Source organism: Lepus europaeus, chromosome 12, assembly GCF_033115175.1.
Source record: "Lepus europaeus isolate LE1 chromosome 12, mLepTim1.pri, whole genome shotgun sequence".
NCBI lineage: Eukaryota > Metazoa > Chordata > Mammalia > Lagomorpha > Leporidae > Lepus > Lepus europaeus.
Genome location: NC_084838.1, coordinates 91119948 through 91134026, shown reverse-complemented (window position 1 = coordinate 91134026; position 14079 = coordinate 91119948). Strand labels below are relative to the sequence as shown.

Sequence of the window (14079 nt, the reverse complement as noted above, 5' to 3'; positions counted from 1 at the left end):
AGGTTCTGCAGTTCTGACTGTCCTGTACCTCACTGTGTGGGAGGAGGGGACGTTGACCACTCAGTGTAACCACCTTCAGGTTCTTGTTGCTCCCAAGGCTGGCTCTGGCATGGGTCACTAAGGCCCCCTACTCACCTGGCCTGCTGGTGTCCGAGGGGAGGAGGAAATGGGTCAGGCAGAGGTGGGGACAAGAAGTGGAGGGAAAAAGAGGCTGTGCAGGGGTGGGTATTGGCAGAGGAGAGGCCTGGGTAAGAGAGGTGAGGGCGAGGTTGTGGGTAGGGCCAGCCCGATCAGAAGTTGGGGGTTCTGCCCATGTTGGAAACGTGGTGGCCTTGTCGCCATGCGGGTCCTGGTTCTAGTTCTGCCTTCTGGAACCATCCAGAAGGTGCGTAGGTGCCAGCGTGGGACAGGGATACATCACTGGCACTGGATGTGCAGGGGGAGTACAAGCCGAAAAATCACGAGGAGGTTAGGATCAGAAGAGTCACAGGTCAGGAGGCAGGTTCCATTAGGGACCAAACGAGTGTCCCGCAGAAGGGGGTACCTGCAGCTGCAGCGTTCCTTGAAGAGTGAGATTAAGCCAGCCCGGCTGCGTGGGAATAGACACAGACCAGGGCAGGCATCTATTCTGCAGGCCCTTTGAGATGTCCGGGTCTGGGCACCCCTGGCACTTTAGCATGTCAGGCCTTGCAGGCATTGTTGGCATCCAGCAAATTGTTCCCCTTCACCCCTGCCAGCAGACCTCGAAGTTCCTCTGAGAATCTCTAAGGCACAATCTCTGCTCCTCGTGGACCGCTCTGTGGCCTTTTAGACTACTGTGTCATCAGGAGACAGGGTTAAGGGTGGGCCTCCTGACTCCTTGCGCTTTGTCTGGACGCAGTGACTGGTGAGCTGCAGGCCCTGTCTTCCTCCAGCTACCCACTGGACGGCCCTCAGAAGTGGGCGGATGAGGCCTGTTTCTGACCTGGCTCCTTGGCTCTGGCTCAGAAACTCTGTTTTCCTGGCTGCTGGCTCAAATAGTTGACCTTATTCTTTGGCTGTCTTTACTTTCTCAAGTCTAGAAAAGGGAAACATTTCAAAAGCAGTTTTTTAAAATCATTTTAAGAACTGAAAACACTTGATATCTAAAATCTGAAGATAGATTCCCTTCCACCGGGATCTCTGAAGTCTAAGGCGTGGCTGGCCTTTTGTCCTGAAGGGACCCTTCTCTAACCCTCTGTCAGGCCCACACATAGGGTTGCTGGAGTCCAGGAGGCTGGTTTTCTGGCGCTTCTGTTGAAATCAGCATAGAAAAGTCCAGAGGCTTAGTGGATAGTTTCAGAAGAGATGAGTAAGAAATGTGACACGGAGTGGCTTTTTTAAAAGTTTACTTGTTATACAAGTTTCATGTATTTCATATATACAGATTTAGGAACACAGTGACAGTTCCCCCCCACCTCCCTCCTGCCTGCATTCCAACCCTTCCTCTTCCTCCCTCTCACATTCCCACTCTTAATTTTTTACAAAGATCTATTTTCAGTTTACTTAATGATCATATAGTTAACCCTACACTAAGTAAAAGAGTTCAGCAAATAATGTAAAGAAGAAAAAAACTTCCTCAAAGGGCTGTAAACAGTCACCGAATCTCAAAATGTCTATTTCACTTCCCTACATTACATTTCAGGCACTATATTAGTTACCTTCATCAGGGAAAACATACAATATCTGTCTTTTTGGGACTGGCTTATTTCACTAAGTATAATGATTTCCAGTTGTGTCCATCTTGTTGGCAAAAGACAGGATTTCTCTCTCTCTCTCTTTTTCTTTCTCTCTGTCTTTCTCTGTCTCTTTCTCTTTCTCTTTCTTTCCTTTCTTCAGCTGAGTATTACTCCATAGTATATATATACACCATAATTTCTTCGTTCAGTCAACAGTTGATGGACATCTGGGTTGATTCCATATGCTAGCTGTTGTGAACTGTGCCGCAGTGAACATGGGAGTACAGATAACTCATATGCTGATTTCTTTTGGTTTGGGTAAATTCAAGGAGTGGGGTGGCTAGATCACAAGGTAGGTCTATATTTAGATTTCTGAGGTATCTCCATACTGTCTTCCACAGTGGCTGTACCAATTTACATTCCCACCAACAGTGAATTAGGAGACCTTTTTCCCCACACCCTTGCCAGTGTTTGTTGGTTGATTTTTTTTTTCTTTTTTTTTTTTTTTTGGACAGGCAGAGTGGATAGTGAGAGAGAGACAGAGAGAAAGGTCTTCCTTTTTGCTGTTGGTTCACCCTCCAATGGCCGCTGCGGCCGGTGCATCTCGCTGATCCGAAGGCAGGAGCCAGGTGCCTCTCCTGGTCTCCCATGCGGGTGCAGGGCCCAAGCACTTGGGCCATCCTCCACTGTACTCCCGGGCCATAGCAGAGAGCTGGCCTGGAAGAGGGGCAACTGGGATAGATCCGGCGCCCCAACCAGGACTAGAACCCGGTGTGCCGGCGCCGCAAGGCGGATGATTATCCTGTTAAGCCACGGCGCCGGCCTGTTGGTTGGTTTTTGTATGTAGCTATTCTAACTGAGGTGAGGTGAAACCTCACTGTGGTTTTGATTTGCATTTCCCTGATGGCTAGTGATCTTGAACTTTTTTTCATGTGTCTGTTGGCCATTTGGATTTCCTCTCAGGAAGAATGCCTGTTCAACTCCTTTGCCCATTTCTTAAATGGATTGTTTTATTGTTGTTGGATTTCTTGAGCTCTTTATTGATTCTGGATGTTAACCCTTTATCTGTTGTGCAGTTTGCAAATATTTTCTCCCATCCTGTTGGTTGCCTCTTCACTTCGCTGAGTGCTTCTTCTGCAGTGCAGAGGCTCTCAGCTTGATGCCATCTCATTTGTCCATTTGGCTTTGATGGCCTGTGCCTCTGGGGTCTTTTCCAAGAAGTCTTTGCCTATGCCAATGTCTTGCAGAGTTTCCCCAATGTTCTCTAGTAATTTGATGGTATTGGGTCATAGATTTGGGTCTTTGATCCATTTTGAGTGCATTTTTGTGTAAGGTTTGAGTCTAGTTGTTCATACTTCTGCATGTGAAGAACCAGTTTCCCCAGTACCATTTGTTGCAGAGACTGTCCTTGCTTCAGGGATTGATTTTACTCCTTTGTAAAAGATACGTTGGTTGTAGATGCACGGATTGGTTTCTGGAGCTTCTGTTCTGTTCCATTGGTCTACAAGTCTGTATTTGTGCCAGTACCAGGCTGTTTTGATTATAACTGCCCTGTGGTATGTCTTGAAATCAGGTTTGTGATGCCTCCAGCTTTGTTTTTGTTGTTTCAGATTGCTTTAGCTGTTTGGGGTCTCTTGTGTTTCCATGTGAATTTTAGCATCATATTTTTCTAGATTGCTTTTGGTAGTATGGACATTTTGATGATGTTGATTCTTCCAAACCGTGAACATGGAAGATTTTTCCATTTTTTTAATGTCTTCTATTTCTTTCTGTAGTGTTTTTCAATTTTCATTGTAGAGATCTTTGACATCCTTGGTTAAATTTATTCCAGGGTATTTAGTTCTTTTTGGAACTATTGTGAATCAGACTGATCTTAAAAGTTCTTTCTCAGCATGACACTGTCTGTGTATACAAAGGCTATTGATATTTTTGTTTCGATTTTGTATCATGCCACTTTACCAAACTCTGAGTGTGGAATGGCTATTTAAAATAATAGGACAGCAACACCTGTGCAGCCCTCACCCGTGACTGTGGTTTGGACACTTAGGCCTCCATTCTCCTTTCTGGGTTTGGCATTCAAACGCCACAAGGTAGAAAACGACTTTAACTCTGAAATTCCAAGTGTGCAGAAGCTGCCTGGGTTGTGGTCCGTGCCCCATGCTGCGCTGCGGTGATGAGAGGTGTGGTGGGGACTCGGGGTGGGTGAACACTTGTCCTGGAGCCTATGGTCTGCCATCTGGGACCGACACTAGGGGCAGAGGCCCTGCTGTGAGGAGTCCCCCCAAGCGGGCCCCAGGCCTGGAAGAAGGGACCAGGTTCACCTCCACACAGGCAGCGCTCTGTCCTAGGCCCCACCCCCCACCCCGCCAGTGTGGCCAGCTGTGGTCTCAGGGTGGCTCGAGAGCAAGAGTCACCTTCTCTGTGTCAGCCCTTGCCTGTTACTCCCAAGTGTAGCTTAACATATCCACACCCTCTGACTGCTGTTGAGGCCAGGAGCTCAGGGGAGCTTTGTGGGTTGTGTTTTTCATTATTTATTTATTGACTTAAAAGGCAGAGTTTCAGAGAGGCAGAGGCAGAGAGACAAAGAGGTCTTCCATCTGCTGGTTCACTCCCCAAATGGCCGCAATGGCTGGAGCTGAGCTGATCCGAAGCCAGGAGCTTCTTCTGGGTCTCCCATGTGGGTACAAGACTTTGGCCATCTTCTACTGCTTTCCCTGGCCATAGCAGAGAGCTGAATTGGAAGTGGAGCAGCCGGGACTCAAACCGGTGTCCATATGGGACTCCGGCACTGCAGGCAGTAGCTTTACCTGCTGCACCACAGCACTGGGCCCAAGCTCCATAGTTTTGGCCTAGTGCCCTTCTCTAGGCTGTATCTCAGCTGAAGACATGGCCAGGGCTAGCAGCCTCAGTCTCACCCACCTGTGAGACCTTCCCTGAGGCTGCTCAGTGTGGCCTTGTGATCCCAGGAGAGAGACAGAAGCCATGGCCCCTTAACTGAGATCCTCTGTTGGTGATGCTGAGCAGGCTTCTCCCGAGAGGGCCTCAGGGTGTGTTGGGACCTTGGGCCATCCTGGAGAAGCTCCTCTTGCTCCAGGCTTGGCTGCTGACTGGGCCTCTCCCCAGACCCCACCCAGGCCCAGGGAAGCCTGGGCATTAGGCCCACTGCGTGGTGATGTCCCACGTGCCCTGCAGTGTGTGCATGTGAGTGGCAGTGTCCTGCTGGCTCGCTCCAAGCAGGCGGGGCCGTCTGGAACTTACCCATTTCTGCCACCCTTGAGTCTGCCCACTCTGGGCCAGAGCTCAGCAGCTCCAGCACCCAAGGACCTGAGCTGGTGCCGTTGTGAGCGTGTTGCTTTGCGCCAAGGTTTGCATAGCTTTCCATGTGCTGGGCGAGGGTTGTCTGAGTGTGGCTCTCAGGCCGGGGCTAGTCTTCAGTTGTGAAAACATTTTTCCCTCTCCTCTGGTGGTGGGCCCTGCCTCTTGGGGTACGGGTGATGTGTGTGGGTGGGCCGCCCTGGGCTGGATGGGCGGTCCTCTGCCGGCTGTGGAGCCACGATCCCCTCTCTAACCCTCTCTCCCCGCCGGCAGAATGGTGAGCTCATCTATGGTTGCAGCGACGCCCGCAGCCCTGTGGCCGACTGGAGCGAGCTCGCCCACCACCTGAAGCCCTTCTTCTTCCCTTCCAACGGCCTGGCGGCCGGGCCGCACTGCACGAGGGCCGTGATCCGGGAGCTGGTGCACGTCATCACGAGGGTGCTGCTGAGCAGCACCGACAAGGGCCGGGCGGGTGCCCTGCGGCCCGGGCCCCAGGGCCCACGGGTCTGCGAGGCCAGCCCTTTCAGCAGGAGCCTGCGCCGCCAAGGTAGGGCCTGGCCTCCTGGACAGGCAGGGCTCGGCGGGGCTGTGGGATTCTTTTGGCCATGTGGGCAGCAGGGGTGGAGCTGCCTGGTCTGTCGGAGCCACTGGAGCTGTGCCTTCCTGCAGTGCACCCAGTGGAAACCCCCTTTTCTCTCCTCTTATGGTTTGCTGAGTACCTGCGCCGTGGGGTTTGCCGGGGACCGTGCCCACAGGTTTCTGTGTGCTCTCTGCAGCTGCGGCGTTTGCACCTGTTACCGGGTCCTCTGGCAACTCCGATGCAGGTGCCCCTTCACCTGCTTCTTAGAGGGCACTGAGGTACAGGGGCTCTTTAGGCCTGGGGCCCAGCACTGTTGGGCTGTGGGCTTGGCCACCTTCCTTGCAGACTGGATGGGGCTGTGTGTCCTGAATCTTAGGAGCGGGGGTCCCTCCTGTCTGAAGAGCACAGAGACTCCTGAGGAAGTTTGAAGATAGCAGCTGTGCTGCTGGGCCCTGGGCCCTGCCTCCTGCACTGCCCATGGCCCCATGCCAGCTTTTTTCTTACCACATGTGAGTTTTATGAGTAAACCCAGTCGCTTTGGGAAAGTGTGAAAATGAAGCGCACAGTGTGGGCACACAGCGCTGTTAAGGAAGCACAGGATGTGTCTAGGTGGCCACGAGTTGCTGAGAAAGAAGGTTCTCTCTCCAAAGTCCAGAGGCGGGGAACCTTTTTCCCACCAGGGGCCACTTGGGTATTCCTAACATCATTCTCGGGCTGTACAGAATGATCAGTTCAACAATTAGCCCGATATAGACTTATTGAACTTTGAGTACTACTTGTGGTTGCCTTAGCAGGGCCAGACCAAGTGGTTTCCTGGGTTTTATATGGCCCGTGGGCTGCACGTTCCTCACGCCTGCTCCAAACCTCAATCATGAAGTGACTTTTGGGGTGAATTTAAAGGATGTTCTGAAGAGGAGAGGGACGTGGGAGAGGGTGGTTCCGACGCCAGGTGCTTGGGTTTCCAGCCGTCTACTGGTGCGGGCCCAGGTGTCTGCCTCAGCACCAGGTAGGGCGCAGCCCTCGCCCGTGGTGATGCCGGCCCCCAGCCCGAGGGAGCCCCCTGGCCTGCGCCAGCCTGCATCTGCCTTCACGGTCTTCATCCTCTGATAACAAACCTGCTCTCGTTTTCCCCTGATGTTCTCGGTAGGAAAAAACGCCCCAGAGCGCTCGGGGTTACCGAAGGGCTGTCTTCTGTACAAAACCCTCCAGGTGCAGATGTTGGACCTGCTGGACATCGAAGGCCTCTACCCTCTGTACAAGCGGGTTGAGCGGTACCTGGAGGAGTTTCCTGAGGAGAGGTGAGGCCAACCCGGGAGCCGTGACAGGGGCCCCTGCCGGCCAGCTCCCTCTACCTGCTGTGGCGCCAGGGCCTGGCTTGGGGCTTGCCCTCACTGAGGGGAACAGGATCTGCAGGACGCGGGTTGTCCCTTGGGCATTTGAGCCTGCCTGTTCGCAATCCGAGTCAGGGCTGAACCTGCAGAGGGCAGTGTCGCTCCGTGGGCTGAGCTCTGCTCCTGTGTCCCCCACCATCAGCATCGCTGGAACGCTTCCTGGGCCTGTGCTGGGGGCCCCGCAATCCCAGTGTCTGCTGTCAGATCCACTGCCTGGCTTCACTCCCATCTCTGCCCCCTTGACTCCATTTGCCACGAACAGGAGAGGGCCCCCCGCAGGGTTCCCTGGCTCTGGGCTTGCTGCTTCTGTGTAGCCCCGTAATGTCCAGGAATCCAGTTTGATAGGAGGAAGCAGTGTGTCTCTGGTGCCCTTAGAAATGAAGTGTGTGACACTGAATCTTGCTGTGGGGTTTCGGGCATGTCAGCGATTGGAGGAACAATGTCCAGGCCACTTGGTCACATTCTCTGTGCTTTCTTCTTCAGAAAAACGTTACAAATAGATGGGCCTTACGATGAAGCGTTTTACCAGAAGCTATTTGACCTCTCCACGGAGGACGACGGGACGGTGGCCTTCGCGTTGACAAAGGTGGGCAGGCCTGTCCGAACCCTGCCTGTGCTCTTGACACCTTCGCCCTGCCTGGGCCTTCCCGCTCCTACCCTGAGGGTCACGGCTCAGAAGCCGGGAATGTGGAAGAGTGACCGCAGCGTCCCCAGATGGGCTGGGCCAGGGGATGGTAGTGCCCGGCTTCCAAGGGGGATTTCCTTGGGTTCCCTGGGGCCCGGGGCCCGCCCCTTCTGAGCTGAGGCCCAGAATGGAGCCCCAGAGAGGCCTGGGAGCGTGTGCCTGGAAGGAGCCTGGTCCTTCACTTTCCGGGCCTGTGCATTCAGGGAGGTAAGGGCTCCGTGCACTTGGGTAGGACAGAACTGCATCTTTATTTTCACTAGCCTCTACTTGACAGTTAACATTGCCTTCCATTACCAGTGTGGTCAGGAGCCCGTGGGGTTGGCAAGACACAGACTCTTCCACCCCACGCTGCAGCTACAGGCATCCCCGACACGGTCGTGGCTGTCACTGCCTCGTCCGCATATTACTGTGCGCTTCATTGCTTTTAAAAGTGTCATATTTTACATCTTCACTCTCTGTTTTGTTGAAAATTTTTTATTTATTTTTTAAAGATTTATTTATTTACTTGAGAGGCATAATTACAGATGAGAGAGGTCTTCCATCTGCTGGTTCATTCCCCAAATGGTTGCAACAGCTGGAGCTGCGCCGATCTGAAGTCAGGAGCTTCTTCCAGGGCCCAAGCACTTGGGCCATCTTCCACTGCTTTCCCAGGCCGAAAGCAGAGAGCTGCATTGGAAGTGGAGCAGCTGGGACTTGCACTGGCATTGCAGGCGTATGTTTAACCCATTATGCCACAGTAATAGCCCCCATAATATTTTGCTTTATTTGAAAGAGAGAAACAAAAAGAGAGTGAGAATGTGTTCTTCAATCCGCTGGTTCACTTCTCAAATGCGTGTAATAGCCAGGGCTGGGCCAGGCTGAGGTCAGGAACTCAATCTTGGTCTCCACGTGGGTGAGAGGGACCCAAGTACTTATTATTTTAGATTTATTTATTTGAAAGGAAGAACCACATAGAGGAAGAGAGAGAGATCTTCCATCTGCTGGTTCACTCTCCAAAGTGACCACAATGGCCAGGACTGGGCCAGCCCGAAGTCAGGAGTCCAGAACTCCCAGTTCTCCCACATGGGTGCAGAGGTCTAAGTACCATCTTCTACTGTTTTCCCAGACACACGAGTAGGGAGCTGGATCAGAAGTGGTACAGCTAGGACTGGAACCGGCAGTATGGGGTGCTGTTATTGCTGGCGGCAGCCTGACCCACTGTGCCACAACACTGGCCCTGACCCCAGTACTTGAACCATCACCTGCTACCTCCTGGAGTGTACATTATCAGGAAGCTGGAGTTGGAAGCAGAACTGGGGCTTAGACCCAGGCACTCCGATAGTGGATATCGATGCTCCGGGCCTCTGGCATCTCAGTGCCTGTGCCCGGGGCCCATCCCTATATTTTATGTTTTATGCATTTAAAACTTATTCTGAAAGGGGTGTGTTGGCTCTAAGAGGCTGCCAAACATCTGAGGAGACTAGAACTGTGAAGAAATACAGCTTTTTTAAAAAAAATTTAAGGTATAGAAATTTTACGCATTTCATATACACAGATAGATTCTTCTCATTCTACCGTCCCCTCCCACCCGCACTCCCACCCTTCTTCCCCTCCCCTCTCCTGTGCCCACTCTTAATTTTTACAAAGATCTGTTTTCAGTTTCTTTATACTCCTAGGATTAACCCTACAGTAAGTGGAGTTCAACAAATAGTGCAAGGCCAAAAAACCCCTGTTCCTCAACAGTAGAGACAAGGGCTGTGGAAACCCTCGAAGGAACACAGTGCCATCCCTTCTCCCGTGCATGGGCTTGGCCGCCTGTGCCGTGACGGGTCTGGTGAAAGATGTCTTTGGCTGAAGATGCAGCTGGGAGTTTTTCAAGGAGAAGGGGGAGGAGGAGGAGCAGGGACTGAAGATGTGCTGTAGGCGCTACGTGAACCTCTGCTGCCCCGGGCTGGGTCGGCTCAGGGAGGAGGTAGATAGCAAAGCCGTGTGAGGCTGCCATGGGTTCTGCACCTTTGGTGCACCGACTAGAGACAAACAGCGGCTTTGCCGGTCTGTGTTTTTTCCTAAGAGAAAAAACTGGACTACATTTCTGTGTCTGTGTTTTCCAATTTTCTAGAAATCAGCATGAATTAATTTTTAATTTTTAACCTTACGTAAATGTAATCTCGTCAGGTGGTTACCATCTAACTGTTGAAATCACTACTATAATGCATTGGAATATCCACAAACACCACATGTTCCATATGCACACATGGAGACACGTACATGGTGCAGACACACACACGTGTACCACACCACACCTGTATACATGGAAAACCTATGCACACACAGGCGGCACACATCACCACATGTGTACACTCGGACACATGGATGCACGCTTGCACGTGTAAAGCCTGGCAGATCTGAGTGTGGTTGTGGCTTGTGCTGGGTACCACAGGATGCTGAAGCTGGTAGACGTGGCGGGGGGTCTTGGACTACGAGGGCCGCCCTTTCTCTCTCGAGGGGTTTAGGTTCTTGTTGCTGAACCTGAGGAGGGTGGTTGCGAGGCTAGGGAACTGCTGAGAGCACTCCTACAGCAGAGTCCTTGCCCGCTGATCCAGCTGAACCTTGTGCTTGTGGAGGGGGAGGGAATGTTGTCCTCAGGGCAGCACAGGGAGCTGCAGCCCACAGCGCCTCTGGCTTTCATCAGCTGACGAGTGCTGTGGAGCCAGCGCCAGCAGACTTTCTGTGAAGGGCCAGATAGTGAATGGTGTAGGCCTTGTGGGGCTGTCTTGTCCCTGGTGCAGCTACGCAGCACTGCCACGTAGCCTAGAAGTGAGCACAGCCCAGCACAGCTTTGTTTATGAAAACAAGTGGTGGAGGCCGGCTTTGCCTCTGGCCTGCAGTTTGCTAACCTCTGCACTCAGCCTGCTTTATTCTGTTTTTTGCTCAGCTGGTTTTGGAAGCCTTCAGTTTCTGTCTTTTCATAGTACATGTTAAGTTTGACCCTGAATAAATAAAATCTAACCTGTTTAACATCCCAGCCCTTGCACAACATAAGGACTGGGTCTTTCCGAACTTATACACGCAGCTGTTGTCTCATAGACTGGTTGTCTTGTTTATTTAAAGTCCTGATTTTAGAGTACTGTTTTTTTAAATTTAACAGGTGTTTAGATTTATCTGTTTATTCAGTATCATTGCCTACCATTCTTGCACCTCAGATATTTCCTTTATTTTCTTTTTCTCCGTAGCTGCTTTATTGAGATAGTGTACATAGCGTACCACCGCAACAGGAACTCTATACCCCTTAGCTGTCATTCCACTGTCTCCCTATCCCTGAGACCTGAGCAGCCCCCAGTCTGTTTTGTATGTGCGTGGGCTGGTCTATTCTGGTGCTGCATGGAGATGGTGTCGTGCTACACGCGGTCCTTTGTGCCCGGCGTCCTTCACTTCGCGTGGTGTTGAGAAGGTGCGGCCGTGATGCAGCATGAACCAGGAGTGCTGCTCCAAGTCCTTGTGTACAGTGTGTATGCAGACGTAGGTTTTCACTGTTTCTAGGGTTCAGAGTATTCTTTCATGTGCTTGCTGCCCATTATGTATTTTTCTTTGGAGAAATTCAGATCCTTTGCCTACTGTTTTTTTTTTAAAAAGCTTTTTATTTAGTTGAAAGGCAAAGTAAACAGAGAGAGGGAGAGAGAGCGCTTTCATTCTGATTCATTCCCTACATGCCTGCAGTAGTCAGGGATAGGTCAGGCCAAACCACGAACCAGGGGCTCCCCCCATCTCTCACATGGGTGGCAGGAACCCAGGCACTTGGGCTGTCTTCTGCCTCCCGGGTGCGTTAGCAGGAGGCTGAAACCGGAAGCGTGGAGTAGCCAGGACTCGGGTCAGGCTTGGCAGTGTGGGATGCGGGCATTCCAAGAGGCTGCCTAACCCTTTGCCTACTTCAGAACTGTGTAGTATGTGTTCTTGTTGAGTTGTAAGAATTCTTGGTGTATTATTCTAGGTGTTAGACCCTTATAGATACATGACTTGCAGATATTTTCTCCTACATAGTTAATCTTTAAACTTTCTTGGTAATATACAAACATTGAAATTTTGAAGCAACCCATTTAATCTTTTTATTGTTTTTCATCCTTTTAGTATCATATCTAAGAATTCATTGCTAAATCTAAGGTCATGGTGATTTCCCCATTTCCTCCTGAGAGTTTTGTAGTTTTAGCTCTTACATGTAGTTCTTTGATCCATCTTGAGTTAACTTTTATATATGATATTTGGTAGACTTTGACATTGTTTTTTTTTTATGTGACTATCCATTTGTTGAAGAGATTGTTCTTTCTCCCAGTGAGTGGTCTTGATAGATTTCTTGAAAATTGCTTGACTTAAAAATGTATGGGTTTATTTATAGACATGTAAATGTGATTTATTGATGTTTATGTCTCTGTCTATACCAGTATCCGGTTTTATTAGTGTTGCTTTTTAATAGGTTTTGAAATGGGGAAGTGTGAATTCTCCAACTTTGTTTTTTTGTTTGTTTTTTGCTTGTTTGAAAGCTGGAGGGAGAGAGAGGGTGGGTGAGTGAGGTATTTCCCACCCACTGTTTAACTCTCCACATGCTGGTAACAGCCATGTCCAGGCACAGCCCAAGCCATGAACTCCAGCATGATCTCCTGCGTGCAAGGCAGGGGCCCGAGCACGTGCGGCGTCCGCTGCTGCCTTCCCAGGTGCAGTAGTAGGAAGCTGGGTCAGGGGCTGAGTAGGTGGGACTCAGACTTGCATTCTCTCTGGGATGCCAGCATTACAGGCAGCAGTTTAATCCGCTGTGCTGCGATGCCAGCCTGTCTTTCTTATTCAAGATAGCTTTGGCTATTTGGATCCCCTTGTAACTCCATATGAATTTTAGAATGAGCTTGCCAAGTTCTACAGAGAAGCCGGCTGGGATTCTAATAGAGATTCTGAGAAACTGACAGATTGCTCTGGGCAATAAAACTTCTGCTCTATTAACACGGGGTGTTTTTCCATTTATTTAGGTCTTTCTTTTGATATTATTGTTAGTTTTCAGACCATAAGTTTATGTTTCTTTTGATAGAATTTATTTACAGTTTACTTTTTTTAATTGAAATTTCTCTTTATTTTTCGTATTTTTTGCTTGAAAGGGTGACATACTTCTCTTTACCCATTTTATTTTTTTTTTAAACATTTATTTGAGAGGTAGAGTTATAGACAGAGAGAGAGACAGAGAGAAAGGTCTTCCATCTGCTGGTTTGTTCCCCAAATAGCCACAATGGCTAGAGCTAGGCTGATCCAAAGCCAGGAGCCAGGAGCTTCTTCCAGGTCTCTCATGTGGGTGCAGGGGCCCAAGGACTTGGGCCATCTTCTGCTGCTTTCCCAGGCCATAGCAGAGAGCTGGCTCAGAAGAGGAGCAGTAAGGACTAGAACCGGCACCCATTTGGGATGCTGGTGCCACAGGTGGAGGATTAACCTGTGCCACAGCACCAGCCCCTACCCATTTTCAGAGAGGTCTTCCATCTGCTGGTCCACTTCCCAAGTGGCCACAAGGGCTGGATCTGAAGCCAGGAGCCAGGAGTTTCTTCCGGGTCTCCCATGTGGGTGCAGGGGCCCAGGCACTTGAGCCTTCATGCTTTCCCAGACATGTTAGCAGGGAGCTGGATCGGAAGTGGAGCAGCTGGGACTCGAATCAGTGCCCATATGGGATGCCAGTGCCGCAAGCCAGGGCTTTAACCTGCTGCGCCACAGCAGCCTAGTTTACTCTTCTTGATACTATTTTAAGTGGAATTGTTTTCTTGATTCCATTTTTGCATTGTTTATTGCAAGTGTTCAGAATACCAAATCTTTTTTTTATTGATCTTTAGACTTCACCTTTGCTTAACTCACTAGTTCCAATAGGTTGCTATGAATTCCTTAGGATCGTCTCTAGATAAGATCATCTGTGACTAGAGATAGTTTTCACTTCTTCCATTTAATTTATACAAATTGTTTTTCTTGTGTAATTGCCCTGACTTAGAACTTGTATAACTGAATAGAAGTGGTAAGAGCAGACACCCCTGCTTTGTTCTTGGTGTTATGGGGCAAGTATCCAGTCTTTTTTTTTTTTTTTTTTAATTTATTTGAAAGTTGGTGTTAGAGAGGTAGAGCCAGAGAGAGAGAAAAGTCTTCTATCCACTGGTTCACTCCTCACATGACCACAATGGCCAGAGATGAACTGATCCAAAAGCAGGAGCCAGGATCTTCTCCTGGGTCTCCCACATGGGTGCAATGGACTTAGGTCATCTTCTACTGCTTTCCCACGTCATAGCAGAGAGCTGGATTGGAAATAGAGCAGCTGAGATTCAAACCGGTACCCACATTGGATGCGGGCACTGCGGGCTGGGGCTTTAACCCACAGCGCCACTGCGCCAGCCCCTGGTATCCAGTGTCTCATCAACATGT

At 50.2% G+C, this 14079-nt stretch overlaps 1 protein-coding gene across 1 annotated transcript in view; it reads left to right on the top strand.

Moving 5' to 3' along the window:
* The window catches only part of IPPK (inositol-pentakisphosphate 2-kinase), a 65309-nt gene that overhangs the window by 35184 nt on the left and 16046 nt on the right, over positions 1-14079 (top strand). Inside the window, exons 9-11 of the mRNA XM_062208498.1 lie at positions 5286-5559; positions 6740-6890; positions 7467-7569. Of these exons, the coding sequence (XP_062064482.1) occupies positions 5286-5559; positions 6740-6890; positions 7467-7569 (528 nt within the window). The remainder of the gene's footprint in view (positions 1-5285; positions 5560-6739; positions 6891-7466; positions 7570-14079) is intronic.